This window comes from Podarcis vaucheri (assembly GCF_965113315.1).
Source record: "Podarcis vaucheri genome assembly, chromosome: 8".
NCBI lineage: Eukaryota > Metazoa > Chordata > Lepidosauria > Squamata > Lacertidae > Podarcis > Podarcis vaucheri.
The window spans coordinates 26,925,930-26,950,625 of record NC_138766.1 but is presented as its reverse complement, the minus strand read 5'-3'; the positions used below and the strand labels follow the sequence as shown (position 1 = coordinate 26,950,625).

Sequence of the window (24,696 nt, the reverse complement as noted above, 5' to 3'; positions counted from 1 at the left end):
GGATGGGAACCAGTTAGGATTCTGACCCTGGTGATGCTGTGTTGCAACTGAGTAAGGTTAAGCATAATGGACAGTTTGTACATAAATGCAGAGGACAAAGTTCTAATGCCTGAAATGCAAGCGAGCCGTGAGGAATCAGAAGTACCAGAATGTGCCTATCAGTGATGCAGAAGGAGAACTCAGATCACAACGCTTGCAGAAAATACAAATTTCTTGAGACTCGAGTCAATTACAACTTGCCAAAGGACTTTCTCCCACAAGCTTCTGGATTTTGCATGCATTCCCAAGTGCAGCATAGTGTCTCAACTGGTCTGTAATATATCCTCCAGTTTGGAACATGTTTCATCTAATTGCTCTAGCTTTCTACTAATCAGCTAGTGAGATGATGAATATATAAAATAAATAGGAGTGTTGTCAATTATTTTAATTGAAGTGGGCTGCACTCCGTGTCATGTAGCACAGGGAGAGAGGATAAGAGCTTTTAAAATACGAATGTTTTGCATAGTGGAAACATACCAAATTTTTCCGTGTATAACACGCCCCCATGTATAAGATGCCCCTATTTTGGTGGACTCAAAATTTAGAAAATTGTGGGAGATTGCCCAGAATTGTTGAGCTTTTTGCGGGGAGGATTGCCAAAGTTGTTGAGCTTTTTTGGAGGGCGATTGCCCATTGCCCACAGTTTTAAAGTTGTTTCGGGAGAGGGGGTTTAACGATAAACACTCATCCACCGGAACAACGAAAACAACCACTCACACTGCAGAAGAAAATCTCCTGCCCGCACGCTGAAAGCAACAGCCTGCCCAGTTGACGAGGCAGCACCAAATTTAGACTAGCCCTTGATGCTGCAACCAATCATCAGCCAAAATGGCCGCTGAAATGCTCCGTGCCAGCGACCAATCCCATGTCCCCACTCAGCACTACCCATGTATAAGACGACCCCCAATTTGAGAGATTCTTTTATCTGAAGAAAAGCTCATCCAATACACGGAAAAGTACAGTAATTTTCTAAAATAAATTTATTGATTTAAAATGCATGTTTTACAGACAATGATGACTGGCATTTAGAGAAGAATTAAGAATGTTATGCTGCACACTCTTGTCATGTACAGAGACAGATTTGGGCAACAGAAGGAAGGCAGAAAAGCTTATATAGGTTATGCCTAAAACAGCATTAGGCCTAAATGTGAGGCCTATGGCATTTCAGCCTGCTCCTAAGCATTTATATTCAGATTGGTCCAACCTTTTTGGACCAATGAGGACATTTGGAATTTTGAGAAACTGCTATGGTGCCAATCACAAAATGGCAGCCATGGGGCGTGTGGCATGACACAAAATGGCTGTTGGCAGAGGAGAGAAAGAGAGGCAAAGCTGGTGTCAACATTAACTTGGGAGGAAGGGCAAGAAGTTCTCTTATGCATTTTTTATTTTTGAGGGTGTATTTACCAGGGGAGGTACTGGTAGGTTCATTACATTGGCAACCGCATTCTATGGAGAAGAGAATCTGCCCAAGAAGAGGGTGTTTTTTGTTGCCTTGTGCTTGATAAAGAAGATAAAAGGATGGTTTGCTTCAAATTTTATGGGCTTCTGAGATGACCTTATTACAACGGTGGCTGCTGAGGCAGCTGCTGCCTCAGTGCCCTCTTCATTGATCTCCACAAAGGACTTGTGATACACCTCTGACAAAGCCAAGTCACCTTTTTTTGACATTCCCAAGAAGTTAGCTTGGCCTGGAATGAAAGCATCCTTCATCCCCATACTGCTTAGGGTGGACTTGAGGTCGAAACTCTCTTCCAGTTTGATCCTTGGTAGGTGAAGCTCCACCTTCCTTTTCTGCATCATATCCGAACTCGTCCATATCGACAATCTCTCATATGTCAGTTCTTTTTCCAGCTGTGGTCGTATAATAAAGCAAGTTAGACAGCAAAACGAAAACAAAAGTCACTCTTAAAAACAACATCCCTACAACCAGTAACTCTTCTCACCACAAAGTTATGAGGGCTTTCGAAACAAAGCCTGCTGTTTACTTTGCTAGGGAATGTGATGCAAGGAGAAAAGGCAAGTGATGTGGGACATAAAATAATGTTTGAAGACTGGGAAAGGTTGTGGAGGAAAGGGGTCAAGTTCACTGCATGTACTGTTAGAAGGGGATTATCCACTGGTGGCAGATGACAGAAGACTGTGACACCACGAGACTGGTGTAAAACCAAATCAAATAAGGACTTTATTTCAAAACAACAAACAGCAAAGCTTGTGGTTGTTTTTCCTGCAGGCAGAGTTCAAACTGCAGCTTTTCTCTTTTTGTAGCCATTGCCAGCTGCAACCAATGAGCCCAGAGCTCACAAAAACTGTTCTTAAAGGTACAAACATCTTTACTGTTTCTGTGCAGAATGTTTCTTTCCCAACATGTACAGTGTTAAAGGAAAATATTATGAAAATGATGTATAGATGGTATTTAACCCCTGTAAAATTAGCAAAGATATATCACAATAGTGATAATCTATGTTGGAAATGTAAAGAAAAAGAAGGTACCTTTTATCATATGTGGTGGACCTGCCCCAAGGTGAAAGACTTCTGGGAGAAGATTTATAATGAATTGAAAAAAAATGTTGAAATATACATTTATTAAGAAACCAGAGGCCTTTCTTCTTGGAACAATAGGTTTGGAATTGCCCAAGAAAGATGTTAGATTGTTTTTGTATGCCACAACTGCAGCTAGAATTTTGTTAGCCAAGAATTGGAAAACACAAGAAGTGCCAACACTGGAGGAATGGCAGATGAAGATGATGGACTTTGTGGAGCTAGCCGACCTGACTGGAAGAGTCCACAACCAGAAGGAGGAGGAGCACCAGGAGGAATGGAGGAAATTCAAAGACTATTTAGTTAAATATGCTAAGATAATTTAAATAGGAATACCTGCAAACACTAGATAGGCTTAGGATTTAAATATGTGATGTTATAGAATAACATGTTTAAATTTAATATGAAAAGAAAGAAAGACATTAATTGATTAAGTAAATTGCATGAGAAATTTGTTTTGGAAAACTGTTACAATGATATATTTTTAAACTCAACCAGGGGGATTCGAGGAAGTCATGTAACAATGTTATTAAGAGTGGAATAATTACAGTTAGGATTTACGTTTGTTTGTTTGTTTATAAATTTTGGAAAATCAATAAAATTTTTGAAAAAAGAAAATAAAAGGCATTTCCAAGCTTGAAGAGCCCATAGTGCTTTCACCACCCCACTCTACCCCCAAATCTGGCCACTGTATCTGCAACCCGCTCTTGTCGCTGCTAAATACATAAGGTTACTGCATGTTATTTTCTTTCGTTTTTCTTTTAAAATTGGGTGATTATGCTCACAATGCAACAAGCCCTTCTATGCTGATTCATATACAGTTGTACCTTGGAAGTCGAATGGAATCCATTCCAGAAGTCCGTTTGACTTCCAAAACATTCGCAAACCAAAGCACGGCTTCTGATTGGCTGCGGGAAGCTCCTGCAGCCAATCAGAAGCCACAGAAGCCCGTCGGACATTCGGCTTCCAAAAGAACATTTGCAAACCAGAACAATCACTTCTGGGTTTGCGACATTTGGGAGCCAAAAGATCCGAGTTCCAGGGCGTTTGGGATCCAAGGTACGACTGTATGCACTTGAGATTAAGCCCCACTGATCACAATGGGAGTTACTTCTGAGTAAACAAGCAAAAAATTGTACTTTCGTGGACTTGGGCTAGCCTGTGGTTTATAAGGCTCCATCACATTCACACCTTACATTTAAAGCACGTGGCTCCCCCCAAAGAAACCTGGGAACTGTAGTTCATTAAGAGTGCAGGGAACTGTTGCTCTTTGGGGAATAACCTGCAGTTCCCAGGATCCTTTGGGGGAAGTCATGTAGTGATCAGGTGGGATTGTTATGAGGAATTATAACAATAGAGTAAGCCATCTGTGTCAGCAATGAAAGCATTGTGTTGACTGGGTTTAAACTATTTTGATATGTTTTTTGATCAATCCACACCTCTGCACCCCTGTTCCATTTCTCTGGCTTGACAAGTCACGTACACAGCCAGGTGCCAGTTGCTGCATCATGCATCCTGGGCTGTGGAAGATAGTGGGCAGCTTCTTTGAAGTAGCCTTTCCAATATGTTAATCTCAGGATGTTGATCTTAGGGTCTGGAAATAGTTTCACAGGAAGGTGATAAAGATGCTTATCTCCTTGCCATCCTTCCATCCTCTCCTGTTTACTCCTGTTTGTGATCTCCGGAGTTTCTCTAGTCCTCTTTTATTTACTCTCAGATTATGTATGCATGCTCAGAGTAGTCTTTGTAGTTAAAAGAATTTCTTTTGATCTGACTTTGTCCTCACGTGGGGTTTGTTGAAATGCTCAGAAGAAATCTGATTGGTTCTTACGAACACTCTGTAAAAAGTTCTTTTGTGAATAAAACGACATGGGCTGGAGGGTGGAGATAAATATTATTATATGCACCCTTCCCAGAGTTTTGCTGGTTCAAGCCTCTGTGCGTACTCTTATTAATCAGAGTTCAATCCTTCCTTTACTTTGAGAATGCCTCAAAGTCATGTGCTTTAAATGTATGGAGGTGGATGTGACAATGCGGGAAAAATCAGACAATGTTTTGTGCGTCTATCTCTGTTTATATAAATCAGGGGTGAGGAACTTGTGGTCCTCTATGTGCTAGTGAACTACAACCCCACCACCACCTCTGTCCAAATGTTGTCCAGGAACATTTTGGAGGCTCACAGATTTTCCCACCCCTGATTTATTTAGGAATGAAATGAAATGTCTAACAGTCTCTGGAGACATGAAAGCAAGTGTTTTACCATTTCCAGACCAGTCGACTCATCTTCGATGTCGTCTGGAAGCATGATGAACATGCTGACATCATTGTTCTCATATGGGAGCTCAAGAATACGAACCCTCAGGATATCAATGTAGAAGGTTGGCAATGTACCTTTTAGAAACATCATTTGCACAGGCTTTGACTGGGTCTGTAATAAAAAACACATGCGATCCTTTTCCCAACTGAAATGAACTGCCATTCAGATGTGTCAGAGACCAAGAAGCTTGAAGCATTAAAACTAAATAAAGGGCCTTTCTCTCTCAAACACGGGTAACTTCCCACCCCACCCCTCATTACTTTTCTTTGGGGGGGATGGTTGTTATGAGAATGGGAACAATGGAATAGTGTTGTTTCCACCAGCGAGGAGCACTGAAAAGCTAAAAACAAGCACTCGTATCTAAACCTGGGGCAGATCTACACACATGGTTTTTAACGTTAAGGAATGGTTTTCCTAACGTATTTGGACACATGACACTCTACTTTTTAATGTTCATAATGTTTTATTAAAAATGGGACACCAGGTGGCACTACAGAACAACCAGCAGTAGGGAGACAGTGTTTTGATGGGGGGGGGGGGACAAAGGTAAGAAACACTTTGATTTACAAGTATGCCCTGTTTTAGAATGATGTACCTGGTATCATAGGACGCGGGTGGCGCTGTGGGTAAAAGCCTCAGCGCCTAGGGCTTGCCGATCGAAAGGTCGGCGGTTCGAATCCCCGCGGCGGGGTGCGCTCCCGCTGCTCGGTCCCAGCGCCTGCCAACCTAGCAGTTCGAAAGCACCCCCGGGTGCAAGTAGATAAATAGGTACCGCTTACCAGCGGGAAGGTAAACGGCGTTCCGTGTGCTGCGCTGGCTCGCCAGATGCAGCTTTGTCACGTTGGCCACGTGACCCGGAAGTGTCTCCGGACAGCGCTGGCCCCCGGCCTATAGATGTGAGATGGGCGCACAAACCCCAGAGTCTGTCAAGACTGGCCCGCTCGGGCAGGGGTACCTTTACCTTTACCTTTACCTGGTATCATTCTAATTACATTAAACAGGGCGATGTAGATCTAGCCCTGGGCAATCTGAGGTGGCTTTAGATTAGTCCAAAAGGTGCAGAGGGAGTGTGGTTGAGTGGGTGACATCAGGGTTTTCTGCCGCACTGGTAATTCTTTGGATAGCAATGAGAGCAGCTGCTGGTGCACAGTCCTTCTGTGTTTGAATCCTACTTGTTTCACTATATTTTGCTTTGCTCCTGGCCACTTTAATTCAGAGTGCTATATCATCACATGTTTATTCCCCCCCAACCAAGTTTCACCATCATATTAGTAGCAATTAAGGTAGGCATAAGTCACAATGCCAGATTTAAGCAGAATTCATTCTTTGTAAGTTTAATAAGAATAAAGCCACAATCTAAAACACGCTTTACCTGGGAGCAAGCCCTCATTGAAATCAGTAGGACTTACGTCTGGATAGACATGTTTAGAATTGCACTGTAGCTTTTCAAGAGATACACTCAATTAACGACAACACTTTCAAACCAAGAATAAACCCACAATTCTCTTTCTTAATATAAACATTTAGTGGTTTTCCTTGTGCACAGAGCTCTGAATAATTTTACAGAGAATTGATACCAGCAGAATGTGTCATATTCATGGAAAAACACACCTTTTATTTTATTAACACATGCGTACCTTACTCAGTCTGAAAGGCTTCTCAGTAGTGTTTGCTTTCTCAAATCTTTTCTCCCACTTTCCTTTGAAGTAAATGGCATTTACTATGACCAGTGCTGTTTGAGCACCAACCGAATCTTTAGGCAGAAGATTCTTGATTTTGTCTTTTGGAAAACAGAAGGGTGTTGTTAATGTACTGGCATCCCAGTGTTGCTATACAAATAGGATATGGCTCTAAAAGGAATGGTGTTCTTAGTCAAGCCTACGAGTCGCTCATCTGAACTCTTTCCCAGTTCTTCTATAAATCTCATGACTGCTTTCCCCATGACTTGTGGGGTGCTTCAGGTGAAATGGAAAAGTGAATTTCTGTCATTAAAGAACCTTGCTTTTCCCAGACCCAGGCCCTAGCTGGCTGATTCACCTGCATGAATATTACTTGGTGCTTTAAAGGGGAAGCAACTAGCATGATGGGAACCAATTATTAAGCCATTACAGGGAGAAACTAAATAGAACAAATGGATTTCAATATTTAAGCAGCTAGGGATTGCACATTATGCCCAGAAAGTCAGTTCTTAAAAAAAAAAAAACTCAGAAAAATGTGTCGGTTCCTCAAATACATTTACATTGGAATTGTACATGGTTTCCTGTACAAATGGGACGATTTGGATGTAGAACTAGCTTTAGCAATCCTCAGTTTCATGCGCTTCCCTTGCCCCCGGTGTACCTCCAAGGAAGAGTTAAGAAGCTTTTATTTAGATTACTGCAACTTGCTGTATCAACTAAACTCAGACAAGCAGAGATCTTTAGTTAAAACATAAACTGCACTTTTTGAAGCTGACTTGTTTCAGCTGACTATAGTTAAGATTAACCATGGTTCAGGGTTTGGCTAACACACTAACCCACGGTTAATCCCAATTGGAAGTGCAAACTTCTGATCTCACAGGTGCATCAGAGAAGATGGGGGTGGACAAACCAGGGCCGCCTTACCCATAGGCGCTAGGGGTGTGGGGCACCCGGACGCTGGGCTCTCAGGGGCGCCAGGCCGAGAGTCCGGGGCCCAAGAGTTGAGTCCGGGGAAGAGCCCGCCCGTCAGTTGGAGCACCGCGGCGGGCTCTTCTGCTGCGCACGGCTCTGCGCTGCAAGTTCGGGGGCAACTGGACCAACAAGATGCTGAGGTGGCTGGCTAGCTCCGCCCTCCTGTGTGCCTGGGACTGGGCAACCTGGGGGGGGGGCATCGGGCGGATCTTTGCACCCTGGTGCCGTATATGCTTAAGACAGCCCTGGGACAAACCCAAGATTTGCTGTAGCTCTTTCTCATAACGCTCATCAAGGGTATCCTCCAGATGTTTAAGATTAAAACACATGTCATCCCTGACCACTGGACATGCTGTCTAGAGGTGATGAAGCATTTTCAGGGTACCAGAACTGGACCATTCTATCCCTCTATAGAAATCAGAATCCAGTTTTCAAGCCTGGAGATACGGTGGATTTTGTAAATCTTTAATTAACTTTAAAACTGTTTTCTCTGCTTTTCTTGTAGCTTAGGGTTTATTCCCTTGACTGCCTAAGTGGTTCTAAGGACATTAAGACTCAAGGACAGGTCTGGAACTGAGCATTCAGTGGAGTAATACTTGGAATTACAGTCTGCAGTGGCTGAATAAATAAGCTTACTGTCAGTTTGTTTTTCAACCCAAACGTTGATCTGGTCTCTGACTTGTTCTGCAGCATTCAAAAAATCAACCGGTTGTAGTTCTGCATGATAGTACTTCTTAGTGAGCTGAAGGTACTCCTGAAAATTATTGGGGCAAAAATATAAATTGTTATGAGTTTCTCTCTTTTGGGGGGAAGGGGGAAGGGGGAGCCCGGTTGCATGCAGAGACCCTTCTAACCCCTGGATCCAGAAAGTGTCAAAATAGAAGACAGCTTTCTATTAAGGTGATAGCCTGGGTGATGGGTCATTGGGGGAACAAAGGAAGTGGATTTGGGTGAGGCAGCAAATGGCTGCCCACCCCTGTCCCTCAACTGGCTGGTAGAAAAAGACAAAGATGAGAGCTGAGAGTCTGCAGTGATGTGGGCCAGATATAAACCAGCAAGCTGAGAGAATGCGGAGAGACAAGACCAATGTTTGATTTTGGTTTGAATTTAAGGCAGAAGTTTTATACAATCTGAAGAGAAACCAAAATGTCTAAGGTTGCGGCTATGAGAAAAACATAGGTGTAGCTGTCAACTTTTCCCTTTTCTTGGAAGGAATCCTATTCGGAATAAGGGAATTTCCCTTAAAAAAAGGGAAACGTTGACAGCTATGCCCATGGGGTGTTGATGCTGTGAACCCCTCAATTTTAGGCTAAGGTTGCAATATGCGTAAATAAACCATATAGCATAAAGACGCCACAGTCTGTGCAGTGCCTCATTTCCAAAGGTAACACAACCCCTGGAATCTCCAGAATCTCACACCGCTCAGAGATTGGGGTGGTGTGCAATCCACATATGGATTCACCACAGAGCAGGATATCAGACTGCAGTGGAAACTCAGGTTAGAATCCGGACTCATTTGTAGCTGCTACTCATTGTCTTTGGAAAGCCCAACCTACTTTACAGAATGGTTGTAAACACAAAAAATGAATAAATCCATATATATCATTCTGAGATCCTTGTAAGAAAAGCAGGATACAAACATGTTGAATAAAAGCAAATGTTTAAATTGGCGTCGTGAAATTATTACTGTGAAAAACAGATCTAGAAATAAGCACCACACAAAAAAAGTATATTAAATTTAATAATGATCACCCTCTAGCTCAGTATTATTGCATCACATACCGCATACAACACTTTCAGTTTTTCTTAGCACCATATTATCTAATGATACTGTGTGGAAGTAATCTTTGTGATTAGAACTATATTTTTATATATGTAACTATTTTCAAATGAAACATGGCGGCTTAGTATAAAATACTCACGCTGTTAAAATCGAAAGTCTTTTCTCCATATACTCTATTAGCAGTTTTCAGCAGGTAGGTGTTATTGGGTTGGTTGATTTTAGAAATCAGTTCCTGGAATTGACTGTTGATGGTTTCATCTTTACTGAGTCCTGGTTCCTTTACAGGGAGACACCATTGCATATAAAAATCTCAGTTGCATTAGAGTTGATGGTACTGCATAGGTAGATAACAATTCCAAATAGTCGTACCTTGAAAGTCGAACGGAATCCATTCTGGAAGTCCGTTTGGCTTCCAAAATGTTTGGAAACCAAAGCACGGCTTCTGATTGGCTGCAGGAGACTCCTGCAGCCAATCAGAAGCCGCAGAAGCCCCATTGGATGTTCCTCTTCCAAAAGAACATTCAAAAACCGGAACACTCACTTTCGGGTTTTGATCATTCAGGAACTGATTTGTTCAGGTGTTTAAGATCCAAGGTATGACTGTAGCAGTTTAGTTGGGGGTGGGGATTTGCCAGGGGAAAATTGAATGATTGCCATTTGTGATTAATTTAGTCTAAGAATCAGCAACTGGAGGCTCTAGGGCCAAATCCAGCCTTGCTTGACATCATTTTAGGGTAAATAGTGTGAAGGTCTGCCTCACCATCCATATCTTGTTCAGAATGACAGTCATGCAAAACTAGTTGCTGCCCAGAGTTTAGCTTTTCTCTTCCATCCTCCTTTGGAAAATGACTAAACTTTAGCATGCTCAATGCAATAATTTATATTATGTTCTAATTAACATATGTTATGTTTTATGTTATGTTTTTATGATATGTTATGTTATATGTTCTGCTTGAACTGGTTATGTTGTACGGATGCCTGATTATCATCTTCCAGAAGAACTATTTCATTCCAAACTTAAAAATGGAAAGTGCGTTTGTTGCTGGTGGTCAACAAGAGGTTTAAAGACTCACTCAAGGCAAATCTTTTTAAAAATGTAATATAAACACCGATAATTGGGAAACACTGGCCTGCAAGCGCTCCAATTGGAGAACAGCCTTTACCAAAGGTGTCATGGGCTTTGAAGACACTCCAACTCAGGATGCAAGGGAGAAACATGCTAAGAAGGCACATTTGGCAAACCCTCACCATGATCAGCTCCCGCCCAGAAACCTATGTCCCTACTGTGGAAGGACATGTGGATCCAGAATTGGCCTCCACAGTCACGGAATCACTGCTAAGATAAGGTTACCAGACATCCCCATTTCCCGGGAACAGTCCCCAGATTTACAGATCAGTCCCCTGACAAAATCCACTGAATTTGACTGAAGTTGAAAAGTGTCCCCAGAGTCATTGGAAAAATACCTGGTAACCTTATGCTAAGACTGTGTTCATGGGAGACAATCTTACTCAGTTACAAGTGATTGCCAAAGAAGAAGATGGAGAAATTTAATTTTATTTGCATTTGAATGAGAAGCTACCTAACTCCCACTTGTCCAGCCAATATGCTAACCTGAACACAGCTATCCTTCAAAATGTCCACATCTCCAAATTTTGCAATGCAGCTCTTCAAAGTGTACAAAAACACAAATATTGGAGGGGTTGTAAATTTCATAGGACTGCTGCCTTACCAGTAAATCCCATGGAAGGCAACATAACTTACTTCCAGAGTGTTTAGGATTGCCAAACCTGTTATAGAATGATATTACCTGTGAAGGCCTTTCAGACTCTTCTGATGAGGCATTGAAACGAAGCACCTGTAAGCAGAGTTGTAAAGATTTATTTTTAAGATAATTACATAAAACAGATACATACAATAATTTCTTAGTAATTCAGCAATTGAACCTAGACTGATAAAATATTTACATGGCATTCAAGATTACGACCAGCTTGTTTTCAACACTGAAATGTTTTTCTCAAATCGTAGTTTTAATTCTGACAATTTCAAATTATAGTTTCATTTTCTTCTGTGGCTAAGCTGTGGATTTGTTTGCACGTGCATGTTGACATTATTAGTATCAGTTGGTTATCTGGTTTCCCATCTTCCTCCTGTTCGTGTACACAACAATGTTCTTCAGATCAGTGTTCTTCAATCTTGGGTCCCCAGATTCTGCTGGCCTACAAAACCCATCAACCCCCAAAAAACTTAATCAATGGTTAAGGAAGATGGTAGTTGTAGTCCAATAACATCCGGGGACACAACGTTGCAATAAAGCACTTTAACAGATGGCGTATGTAGCAACAGCATTTATTGTACAGTGGTACTTTGGTTCCCGAACAGCTTAGTTGTTAAACAAATCAGCTCCTGAATGCTGCAAACCTGGAAGTAAGTCTTCCGGTTTGTGAATGTTTTTTGGATGCCGAATATTCAACACAGTTTCCACTTGAGTGCAGGAAGCTCCTGCAGCCAATCGGAAGCCGCGCCTTGGTTTTTTAATGGTTTCGGGAGTCAAACGGACTCCCAGAATGGATTAAGTTTGAGAACCAAGTTACCACTGTATTATATCTCCAAACTATGTGCAAGATTGAAATGTGCGGTGGTCGCAGACAAATTCAAGAGCCTACCTCAGCCATCTGGCTGGCAGTTCTACCTCTTGCTCCCATGTGGACCATGGCTAGAACAGAAGTGATGCTCCAAGGAGAAAAGAAAATATTGCCTTCAGATGTCTGGATCAGCTTTTTGTAAAGATCTAGAAGAAAGCTGCCGTTGGCTACTGAGAGGGAGTCCATTACTGCAACCTGTGAAAAATGCAATAGACAGGACAAATCATTGCTCTGACAAAAGAAGTGTTTCTTTCTTTCCCACAAAAATAGCACTTTCGTTAGTTCGTCCCAACGTTAGATGCTAAAGCATTCATGCAGCTGGATAAAAAATAACCCCACCCCATACATTCCCAATCAATCCATGCGCTCTGTATATGACACCTAATCCTAATGTTCTGTAAACCTCATTGAACTCTAGATTTGTTACCACACATAACTTGGCAATATTGGTGCCTTAGGACCCAATTCTCTGTATGTTAACAAGGAAGAAAGGCTAGCTGTGTTCAGTGGGATTTTCTCCCAAACAATTTTTTAAGTTTGCAGCCCCAATGAAATATTATGTGCTGTGCCTGCAATTTGTATGTTCTTAATAAATTGCAAGTACATTTCCAACAAAGGATGAATGGATACAAGAACGTATGGAATATACAGAAACTTACTGGAAGAATAAGAAATCAAGACAACAAACCTTTTTATTAAAGAATGGAAATGGTTTATTGGGGATTTACAGATAAATTGTAAACAGATAAGAACATTGGCAGGGTTATTGCAATAACCTGCAGTTTTATGAGTATATAGTGGTACCTCGGTTTAAGAACAGTCCAGTTTAAGAACGATTTGGTTTACAAACTCCGCAAAACTGGAAATAGTGTCTTGGTTTGAGAACTTTACCTTGGTCTAAGAATGGAATCCGAACGGTGGAAGGGTACCGGCAGCAGGAGGCCTCATTAGAGAAAGCGCTCCTCGGTTTAAGAATGGTTTCGCTTTAAGAACGGACTTCCAGAACGGATTAAGTTTGTAAACAGGTACTACTGTATATTTAAAGAAGATGAATAAAAAAGCAAATTGAGTTAATTTGGATATGCAGAAGATATTAAAAATAAATTTAAGGAACCACAGAAAGAAGGGGAAGGAAGTCAAGTTTTGAAATGTTAAAATGATTGTAAAATTAGTAAAATTTATAATTCTGAAAAGCATAAATAAAACAAATAAAATAAAAAAATTGCAAGTTCAATGCAGTATACCTTAAGAGAGGTGAAGGAACATACCTGGTCTGTAATACATAGAATTACAGCGCATTAAGTTCATCAAGGAGGTTCTGAAGCAGTTAAAATCTTTCTTTTGTTTGGTGATGCAATGTGCAACCATATGTGTTACCACATCCTTTGAAAACCGCCTGAAAATAACTGTCTTGGTAGTTTCTGCCTGCTGTGTGCATGAAGAATGTAGTTGACCTGAGCCATATGGCAAGACTTCCATGTTATTTATTAGCAATTACCAGCAACCTCTGGTGGTAGCACAGAGAACCTACACGGTGTGGATGATCCATATGGTAAGTTAGAGACACTTTCTCCTTTGCAGTTGCAGCCAGGGCCAGCCTGAGACATTTTTGCACCTGATGCAAACCACAAAATGGCACCCTCCCCCCCCCCCGCCAGGGAAGAAGGGGTGAGTGAAGATCTACATCAGGAACAAAAGGGAAATAAAGATCTACGTTGGGTTCTGCTGCCCTGCGGATCCTGCCGCCTGAGGCACCTTGCCTCACCTTGCCTCATGGGTGCAGCGTGGAGAAGTAGGGTACACAGAGCCTTGCAGTTGGTTCAGTGAGCTCAAGGTCCTTGTATTTTGCAATCTACTGAACAGCAACAGCCTCTCAAGTCATTTGAGAAATTGTGTTGAGAGGCTAGTGGGAGTTTGAAAAGCAGTATGTTGCAGATCATAAATAGCTGTTTGGTCCTATTTGGCACATATGTTTATCCGGGGAGCTGCAGTGGGGACCGTCAGCCCTTACCTAGAATCCCCCTGCATCCCCCCAGAAAAAGCACTCTATCTATCTATCTATCTATCTATCTATCTATCTATCTATCTATCTATCATCTATCTATCATCTATCATCTATCTATCTATCTATCTATCTATCTATCTATCTATCATCTATCTATCTTTGTTCATTTGAAGTTTCACCTTTCTACTTATAATGCCCAAGGACATCCTGGTCACCCTATATCCTTGCCTAGCATTATCTACTTGACAAATGAAGGCACTGTTGCCAATTGTTTATGCACTTTTAATAAGCAAATTAAATCCTGCTCTTCCGTTCTAAGCACAAGGAATATCTGACACTTGCAACATTGCTTTTTTCACATTTATAGATAGCAATCTTTTGCCCTTTTCACCCAAGTTTAAGGTTTCGTGGCAAAACAAGTTATACAAGCTTAAAATGTCACAGTACCTGCAGCTGCTACGCTTTCGGCGATTCCTCTGACAGGTTGTGGTGTTTGTGAAGACACAGTTCTGTAGCAATAAATACAGAGCAACCTTCACTTCTCCTCTTTTATATCCTCCATTTCAACACCTTGCCCATCCTCTCTGCCTCTATCAACTGACAGCATTGTCTGCTGCGAAGCTGAAAGACTGTCAGCTACGTTGTATTATCAGAGCTATTACTAAACTATTTTATTTGTTTGTATAAGAGCAGTTCTGCATTAGTCTGAAAGAGGAAAAAGTTCTTCAAATAACACATTTAGAGATCAATCCTATAGCAAGATCTGCTGGAATGAGAGGGTTGGAATCTAGTGAATATCCAGTTGACCTGGGAGGTTCCTGGCACAGTCAGACTAAACCAGATTAGATCCCTCATCTTTGGCACAGTCAGAGAGATATGTCAACATATCTCCTCTATCCAAGCTCAGATGGGACAAAGCAAATCGTAAACTGGCATAAGGCTTGGGAAAGGGGCATTCTGGGGTTGGACCAGAGAGGGTGTGGTTAGGCTTGACCCATTCAGGTCAGACCTGGAAATCCAGTGTAAATTAAGCTGGCGAAAAAGGTGGTATAACTCAAACACTATTTTAAGGACTGGCTTTCACTCTGCCAGCCTTAGGCCTGCTCAGCCAGCAGTACTCCCACTACTGAACAGAGTTTGGATCCACTGTAAATTTACATCAGCTTAACTTATACTGACTTGCTTTACACCAGTGTCTTGTGGATAGGATTGTTCACTTAGCTGGATCAAATGTAGGAGTAGGATAGCAAGCTTTGGAATCCCATAGAACTCTTCTTTACTGCATGAAATATGGGAATTGGATAGCAAGCTTTGGAATCTCGTAGAGCTCTGATTTACTGCATGGAAAATGGCTCCCTGCTATTCAAACCTTGTGTGCTATTTGCTCCTGGTGCATCCACCCAATAATTTTGGGGGGCTGCCCCCCAGTGTTCCCTACTGTCGGGGCAGAGGAAGCTGAGTTGAGTGTGGCTTTAGTGACTGGCTCCACGTTCTGCCATGGAAAACTGCATAGCGTGAGACAGGAAGAGCCCTCGGCCTCTGCATTCAGCTCCATCCCCTGGCTCCTCCTGAAACGTCATGTGACATTGTGCGTTGCATGCCATGTGGGTGACATCACCCATCCCCCTCGATCTTTGGTGCAAGTTGGCACCTCTGTGTACTGTAGTGGTTTGTATCACAAATCGGTCTGGCATTTCTGAATCTTTCATGAAAAGGAGAACCAGGTTCAACTTAGTTTGGTTTAAATAAAAAAATTCCTTCCAGTAGCACCTTAAAGACCAACTAAGTTAGTTCTTGGTATGAGCTTTCGTGTGCATGCACACTTCTTCAGATACACTGAAACAGAAGTTGCCAGATCCTTCTATATAGTGAGAAGGTGGGGAGGGGTATTACTCAGAAGGGTGGTGGGAATGGGAGATTGGCAGATAGCTGAGATGAGCCTGTTGACGACTCTTAACGACTGTAATAGGTCTTACAGGAAAAGGCAAGGGGTGAGAAGGTGAGAAATGGCTTAGTCATGTATAATGAGATAAGAATCCAATGTCTCTGTTCAGGCCAGGTCTCTCCATGGTTTTAAGTTTGGTAATGAGTTGCAATTCAGCAGCTTCTCTTTCCAGTCTATTTCTGAAATTCCTTTGTAGTAAAACAGCTACTTTGAGATGTTGTATAGAATGTCCTGGGAGATTGAAGTGTTCTCCTACTGGTTTCTCTGTTTTGTGATTCTTAGTTTGGTTTGTAAACACGTTTGGAGTTAGGCAAGGGTTCAAGCTGCAAAACTAAGCAACCAGCAAGGTTTCCTAAGAGCCGAACTGAAAAGAGGGGAAGAGGATGGATGCAGGTTTCATTGGTGTGTTGTGGTTTCATCTTCCTCTTCTACACCATCCTCCTTTCAGGCATGACTTAGCTGAAAAGTGGCAAGGCTTGTCTCCAGTACCAACCTGCCATTTGGATCCACCATTTTGTTTCAATTCCCGCATCTACCAGACATGAAACATTCTGCATTCCTGATGGTGTAGTAAAACTAATTTTATTTGCTATATTACACATTCTGTTTATCTATGTACACAAACACATTTCAACATGGGGGGAAATGACAAGTGATCGCCACGCACAATATAAATTACAACCCTACATTTATGGTATTTAATGCAACATTTATACATGAATGCAATGCAATAAATCTTCTTCTTCTTTGTACACCTTTAGGCGCAAGGTGAAATCGTTCCTCTTCAACCAGGTGTTTAGCTGATTAATATCCCATAACACGGGTGGATCTACACGGGGGCGGGGGGGGATGCTATAAATAAGTCAGAAATTAGATAGTTGTAACAAATGGGGGGGGACTATGGGAAATCATGTATAAAAAATTCCTGCTCCTCATGTATAAAAAAATTCATGCTCTTCTGAAGTTTACTATACAGCGGAAAGGAGCAGCCAAGCATACTAGGACTCAATTTCTTGACTTTAAGAAAGCCGACTTCATAAAACTTAGGGAAGTGCTGGGTGAGATCCCATGGACAACAATACTAAAAGGAAAGGGAGTTCATGATGGCTGGGAGTTTGTTAAGAGGGAGATACTAAAAGCACAACGTCAGGCAATACCAATGAGACGGAAACATGGAAGGTGCCTAAAGAAGCCAGGGTGGCTATCTAAAGAACTTTTAACTGAATTAAGATTAAAAAAGGATGTGTACAAAAAATGGAAAAGGGGGGAAACCACCAAAGAGGAATTCAAACAAATAGCCAGCACATGTAGACACAAAGTCAGAAAAGCTAAAGCACAGAATGAACTCAGGCTTGCTAGAGAGGTTAAAAGCAACAAAAAAGGCTTTTATGGGTATGTTCGTAGCAAAAGGAAGAACAAAGAAACTGTGGGGTCACTCAGAGGAGAAGATGGTGAAATGCAAACAGGGGACACAGAAAGGGCTGAACTACTCAATGCCTTCTTTGCCTCAGTCTTCTCCGATAAAGAAAACAATGCCCGACCTGAAGAATTTGGAGCAAATGATTCAGCAAAGGAAACACAGCCCAGAATAACTAAGGAGATAGTACAAGAATATTTGGCTAGTTTAGATGTATTCAAGTCTCCAGGGCCAGATGAACTGCATCCAAGAGTATTAAAAGAACTGGCAGATGTGATCTCAGAACCACTGGCAGTCATCTTTGAGAATTCCTGGAGAACAGGCGAAGTCCCGGCAGACTGGAGGAGGGCAAATGTTGTCCCTATTTTCAAAAAGGGGAAAAGAGAGGACCCAAATAATTACCGCCCAGTCAGTCTGACATCAATAGCAGGGAAGATTCTGGAGCAGATCATTAGGCAAACAGTCTGTGAGCACCTAGAAAGGAATGCTGTGATCACCAATAGTCAGCATGGATTTCTGAAAAATAAGTCATGTCAGACTAACCTGATCTCGTTTTTTGACAGAATTACAAGCCTGGTAGATGAAGGGAACGCAGTGGATGTAGCCTACCTTGATTTCAGCAAGGCATTTGACAAGGTGCCCCATGATATTCTTGTAAAGAAGCTGGTAAAATGCGGTCTTGACTATGCTACCACTCAGTGGATTTGTAACTGGCTGACTGACCGAACCCAAAGGGTGCTCATCAATGGTTCCTCTTCATCCTGGAGAAGAGTGACTAGTGGGGTGCCACAGGGTTCTGTCTTGGGCCCGGTCTTATTCAACATCTTTATCAACGACTTGGATGATGGACTCAAGGGCATCCTGATCAAATTTGCAGATGACACCAAACTGGGAGGGGTGGCTAACACCCCAGAGGACAGGATCACACTTCAAAACGACCTTGACAGATTAGAGAACTGGGCAAAAATAAACAAGATGAATTTTAACAGGGAGAAATGTAAAGTATTGCACTTGGGCAAAAAAAATGAGAGGCACAAATACAAGATGGGTGACACCTGGCTTGAGAGCAGTACATGTGAAAAGGATCTAGGAGTCTTGGTTGACCACAAACTTGACATGAGCCAACAGTGTGACACGGCAGCTAAAAAAGCCAATGCAATTCTGGGCTGCATCAATAGGAGTATAGCATCTAGATCAAGGGAAGTAATAGTGCCACTGTATTCTGCTCTGGTCAGACCACACCTGGAGTACTGTGTCCAGTTCTGGGCACCACAGTTCAAGAAGGACACTGACAAACTGTTCAGAGGAGGGCAACCAAAATGGTCAAAGGCCTGGAAACGATGCCTTATGAGGAACGGCTAAGGGAGCTGGGCATGTTTAGCCTGGAGAAGAGGAGGTTAAGGGGCTATATGATAGCCATGTTCAAATATATAAAAGGATGTCACATAGAGGAGGGAGAAAGGTTGTTTTCTGCTGCTCCGGAGAAGCGGACACGGAGCAATGGATCCAAACTACAAGAAAGAAGATTCCACCTAAACATTAGGATGAACTTCCTGACAGTAAGAGCTGTTCGACAGTGGAATTTGCTGCCAAGGAGTGTGGTGGAGTCTCCTACTTTGGAGGTCTTTAAGCAGAGGCTTGACAACCATATGTCAGGAGTGCTCTGATGGTGTTTCCTGCTTGGCAGGGGGTTGAACTCGATGGCCCTTGTGGTCTCTTCCAACTCTATGATTCTATGATTCTATGATTCTATGCTTTCTGGCATCACCTGGTGTTGCATGTTTATAGAGCATTCAAACAGTTGTTTCTTTACTAATGTAGCCGAGTCCAAGTTAAATATGTTTTTAGGAAATGAGGGTTATTGTTTTGTTTTTGTTTTTATTATGTACCTTGTGTCACGAGTGCCAACTTGAATAAAATATTGGGGGGCAGGTAAGCCCTGCCCCACATAATCACATGATGTAGCACATGCACACCATTTGAATGGCAATGCTCTTTAACTTGGGGGGGGGCAGCACCTCAAATATTTTATTGGGGGGCTGAAGACCCCTCGGCTCCAATGAGTTGGCTCCTATGCTTTGTGTTCTTTTATCTTGTATTTTTATGCTACGAACCGTCCCGAGATCTTCATATGAAAAGTGGTATACAAATTTAATAAAATAAATTTGAAAAATATATAATTACTAGGGTGCAGGTCCACTGACAGCCATGGGCTAGTTTTTGTTTTTCTCCCGTCAGCAAGTCTATTGTTGAAAAGGATTGCATCAAGGCCCTGTGTATACCAAACAATGCAATTTAGAAAGAGACATAGCAAAAAAACCCAAGAACCCTAGAGACTATTTTATGCATGGTTTGAGAGTGAGTTGACTTGTTGCTGAGCACATGTCAGCTGTGGCCATATGCACTCCCCCTGCAAGCATAAAGGAAAGACAGGCAAGAACACCATATTTAGACGTAACTTTGAAAAACAGTGCCTCTATTGTGCCACATTCCTGCTGCCGCAAGATCCTTCCTGTTTGCTAAGAGAAAGCTGAAATACTTTAAATTCCCCCCCCCAAAAAAAAATTATTAGTTTTCTCTTATAACACATAGACAAAATGACAAAAGAAAAACATTACATTTGACACAACATAAAAACTTAACAATAATAAAAACCCATAAAATAACATAAGAATTTTTTCTTCTTATTCCCTGGTGTATTTACATTGCTAAAAGACTTCCTCAACACCCTCCAATCTGGATTTCATCATATTACATATTTAGCAGTTCCCAATTTCATATTTATAACATCAGCATCTTCTTTCATTACAAACTTCTTAACCTTACTTCTGATTGTCATCCATAATCATCTTTATTATTAATCTTTTTTCTATTCCTTAGCCTAATCTGTTACTTCTAGGGATTTCCTAATTATCTTATATTACAGTAGATCACTAAATCTTCTTTAAATTTCTTCCAGTCTTCTTGCGTTTCCTCCTCTTTCTGGTTGCGGATTCTTCCAGTCATGTCGAAAGCTGAAATACTTTAAGGGCAACAGAATCTGCCCCAGAAGAGGAGGCTTTTGGTTTCGTTATGCCGGATGAAAAAGAGGAAAGGGTGATCAGCCGCAAACAAAGTCGCACCCCCAGTACTTCGCCCATCTATAGTAGCACCTGTCGAAGCAGCAGCCTCTGTGCCCTCTTCGTTAATGTCAACAAAGCACTTGTGGAAAACTTGGGACAAAATCAGGTTCCTTTTTTCAGACATTGCAGTGAAATTGGCTTGGCCTACAGTGAAGGCGTCTGTTATCCCCATGCTGGTCAAAGCTGTCTTTAACTCATAGTGATCTTCTAACTGGGTCCTAGGAAGATACACATTTGCTTCAATTTCTTCCATTTCTTCTGGGCTGGTCCACTTGGATAAGGCTTCATAAGTCAATTTATTTTCTAGCTGCAGACACAAAGAAAATCAAACGATCAGTAAGTTGGAAAAGTTATCCAGGTTTGCTAAATTAAATGTACAGCTGTGTTTGAATGCCGTTTTGGGGAATATACACTAAACTGACTGATGAACAGCAAAACACTGCAAGTATCATTATTTCTTGAAGTCCAGGCTAGTTTACAGAGCCTTTCAGCTATGATGCAATGCATTCTTCTAGCACTGAGCGCAATGTCAAAGGTTTTCAACAGTCAACACAATATATCACAAGATGAAATATACATGTCTGCAAAAAGAAGAGGTGAAATGGAACAGGATTTTCATCAACAAATATCTATGGTGTTATTAAAGCAGGATATGACTAATTCAGATGAGAAGCTAACACTTGAACAAGCCCAACTGAATACAGTGGTACCTCAGTTTTCAATCGTAATCCGTTCTGGAAGACCATTCGAGTTCCGAAATGTTCGAAAACCGAAAACTCAATACAGAAGCCTCAAAACGGAAAACTCAATAGGGAAAACTCAAAACAGAAGCCGCGGGTCATGTTTGACTTCTGAAAAGTGTCTGAAAACCAAAGCATTTACTTCCAGGTTTACGGAGTTCAGAAACCAAAGCATTCATCAACGGAGATGTTGAAAAACCGAGGTACCACTGTATAAGTCATAATGCCAAGGAGTGGCATTTTAGTATAGTTGCTCAAGATAATTTGAAGAAGCAAAGAGCCTTTGCATTAAGAAGGAGAAAGAGATTGGCTGGAGACCTGTATGCAGTACAATGGGATAATCTTCAAAAACTTCACACACTCCCCTAGGTAGAGGCATTGATTGTTAAAAGACTCTGGGGATCGTAGCTCTCTGATTAGGGATTTGAACTTGAACTCCTAAGTTCAAGACAGGTACTGTATCCACTTCACCACAAGAACCTAAGCAGAGTTCTCACAGTGGCTAATCAAATGTCTATGGGGAACCTGAAAGTAGGAAATGAGCCCGCCTGTAATTCCCAACAACTTGTTTTCAATAGAAATAGTGCCTCCAAATGTGGTGGTGGTGCATAACTAGCATGGTTAGTAGTTACTGGTTGCCTTATCTCCCATAAATTAATTCAAACATCTTTTAAAAAGCTGAGACCATATAACACTAGTCCTGAAATCTACATTGGCTCCCAGTACATTTCCAAGCACAATTCAAAGTGTTGGTGCTGACCTTGAAAGCCCTAAATGGCCTCGGCCCAGTATACCTGAAGGAGCATCTCCACCCCCATCGTTCAGCCCGGACACTGAGATCCAGCTCCAAGAACCTTCTGGCGGTTCCCTCATTGCAAGAAGTGAAACTACAGGGAACCAGGCAGAGGGGCCTTCTCGGTAGTGGAACACCCTCCCATCAGATGTCAAGGAAATAAACAACTATCTGACTTTTAGAAGACATCTGAAGGCAGCCCTGTTTAGGGAAGTTTTTCATGTGTTCCTGATGTCTCTCCCAAATCTTCCAGCATTCTGATTCATTGGATCCCCCAGGTCCAAGTAATATGGGTGGAGGTTTCCCTTTCAACTTTCTCCACGCAACACTGGCTGCCGAAATGATTACACAAAATCTGTATTCTTGGCCCAAACACACGAACGTCTGTTGAGAAATCAGCGTGCAACATCCATATACACCCATCACCTTTAGATGTGTAGAAATGTTCTTTGAATGTTATGAAAACACACTCATTTGCAAAACCTTCGGAAAGACAAGCTTTTTCTCTCAATGTTCTTGGGTTTTGGATAACTAGAAATGAATTTTCTCTTCTGAGTTTTGTGTGATTCCCCACATGGCATGATGAATGAACCCATTTTCAATACATCAAGGGTCATTTTCAATCAAGACAAAGTTCCAAATCCATATCTTTCTATATCCTAAGCAATTCAGTCATTTTCCTACAAAATATGCCAAAAGAAGCACTGTCTACACACACAGTGAATAACTGGAATTTAAAAAAATCAAAAAAATCTAAATAGTACTACTTTTCTTTACCATTTCCAGGCCAGTGGTGTCATCAGTGATGTCATCAGGGAGGAGTATAAACATGCTGAGGTCATTGTTGACATATTGGAGCTCAAGAATCTGAGTCTTCACTTCTTTTATGTAGTTCCAATTGAAGTTACCGTGCTGGAACATCATCTTCACCGGCTTACTTGTTCGCTGCAATATGACAAATATGCTTTCATGTCCATGAGCCTTAAACTTCATGGGGGAACTGGGGGGAAATGCATTTTATATATGCTATTTGGAGAAGAGATCTCTCTCCCTTACATTACTTCACAGTGCAGAACAAGGTACATGATACCATCATAGGCATGGCAATGGACTATAGTAGCTTGAAGTGCCTTATTGCCTTTTTTTATTCAGCAGTATGAAATTATTTACCTTGTTAAGTCTGAAGGGCTGCTGTGTTGTGTCTTGTTTCTTAAATGGCTTTGCCCAGTTTCCTCTGAAGTACAGTGCATTTACCAAGATCAGCTGGGTAAGCGAATCGATAGACCCCTCATTCAACAGATTCTGTATTTTACCTTGTTTGGGAGAAGAAATAGGAGAGAGAAAGAAGTCATCATATGTTTTGTCAGCTGCACACATCTGAAAAAGTGTAGGGTTTTCTTTAGATAACAAGAAATGTGACTTTACCTTAAAACTTTCTGTGGACTTGCCCCAACCTATCTTTCTAATGTTTTGCTAAATATACACATTTTTGCACAACATTTCCCACTACAAGAATGCATTTTCTATTTCACTAATATGTGTGTTTTTGCCAACCTAGCAGTTTGAAAGCACGTCAAAGTGCAAGTAGATAAATAGGTACCGCTCCAGTGGGAAGGTAAACAGCGTTTCTGTGCGCTGCTCTGGTTCGCCAGAAGCAGCTTAGTCATGCTGGCCACATGACCTGGTACACCAGCTCCCTCGGCCAATAAAGCAAGATGAGTGCCGCAACCCCAGAGTCGGTCACGACTGGACCTAATGGTCAGGGGTCCTTTTACCTTTTTACAGTGGTATCTCGGGTTACATACGCTTCAGGTTACAGACTCCGCTAACCCAGAGATAGTGCTCTGTAAAACTGCTCGGCTGAGGCAAGGGCAGCTGCACGCTCCTCAGCCAAGCAGCTTAAAGAAGCAGAGGAAGAAAGAAACTGTACTGGCACATCACCGATTCAGCTTGATCCTCCCTCTGCTGGGGCAGAGTGCAATGGCTGTTTCACCAGCGGTATATTGCTGGTGAAACCGGCACTGCTCTTGAGTCCCGCTGCCTCCAGCTCCCAGCTAGTTTCTTTGTCCCTCAGCACACTGGGCAGAGGGACTCAAGAGCAGTTATGGTTTTACCAACAATATACTGCTGAGTGAAGTTGTCATCACAGTCTGCACCCACATATCGGTCCTGGGCGATATATCAATATATCGCCCAGGCCTATAGCAGAGCAACCATTTTGTTTTTGTTTTTTCCAAAAAAAATATTGGTTTTCTCTTATAATACACAAACATAAACACAGAAAAGAACATTACATTTAACACAACATAAAATCTTAACAACAATAAAAATGCAAAAGATAAAATAAGATTCCCCCCCCCCCTCTTCTTATTCCCTGGTATATTTACATTGCTAGAAGACTTCCTCGACACCTTCCAATCTGAATTTCATCATAACACATATTTAGCAGTTCCCAATTTCGAGGAGAAGCCATTTTGAGCTCACCTTCTGTCTGGTGTTCAACCCAAGAATTGATCTCTTTTCTGACTTCTTCCGCAGCTTCTTGAAAGTTTACTGTTTGTGGCTCTGCATTATAGTATTTCTTCATTGACAATATGAATTCCTTAAAGGTAAAAAAATACTCTTAAGGCATTGCAGCCATGCCAATGAGGGTGAAACCAAAGTTTACAGGATACTAAGATCATCCTACACACACAGAAG

General features: G+C 41.7%; 1 protein-coding gene across 1 annotated transcript in view; it reads right to left on the bottom strand.

Annotated features, from left to right (window-relative positions):
* Positions 1–1,001: 1,001 nt before the first annotated feature.
* Positions 1,002–24,696, bottom strand: part of LOC309539800 (uncharacterized protein) — a 55,315-nt gene continuing 31,620 nt past the window's right edge. Inside the window, exons 14-24 of the mRNA XM_082236136.1 lie at positions 24,481–24,598; positions 23,167–23,309; positions 22,774–22,941; positions 20,372–20,770; positions 11,996–12,169; positions 11,140–11,187; positions 9,471–9,608; positions 8,185–8,302; positions 6,535–6,677; positions 4,841–5,008; positions 1,002–1,893 (exon numbers count right to left, since the gene is read on the bottom strand). Of these exons, the coding sequence (XP_082092262.1) occupies positions 1,489–1,893; positions 4,841–5,008; positions 6,535–6,677; positions 8,185–8,302; positions 9,471–9,608; positions 11,140–11,187; positions 11,996–12,169; positions 20,372–20,770; positions 22,774–22,941; positions 23,167–23,309; positions 24,481–24,598 (2,022 nt within the window). The 3' untranslated portion in view covers positions 1,002–1,488. The remainder of the gene's footprint in view (positions 1,894–4,840; positions 5,009–6,534; positions 6,678–8,184; positions 8,303–9,470; positions 9,609–11,139; positions 11,188–11,995; positions 12,170–20,371; positions 20,771–22,773; positions 22,942–23,166; positions 23,310–24,480; positions 24,599–24,696) is intronic.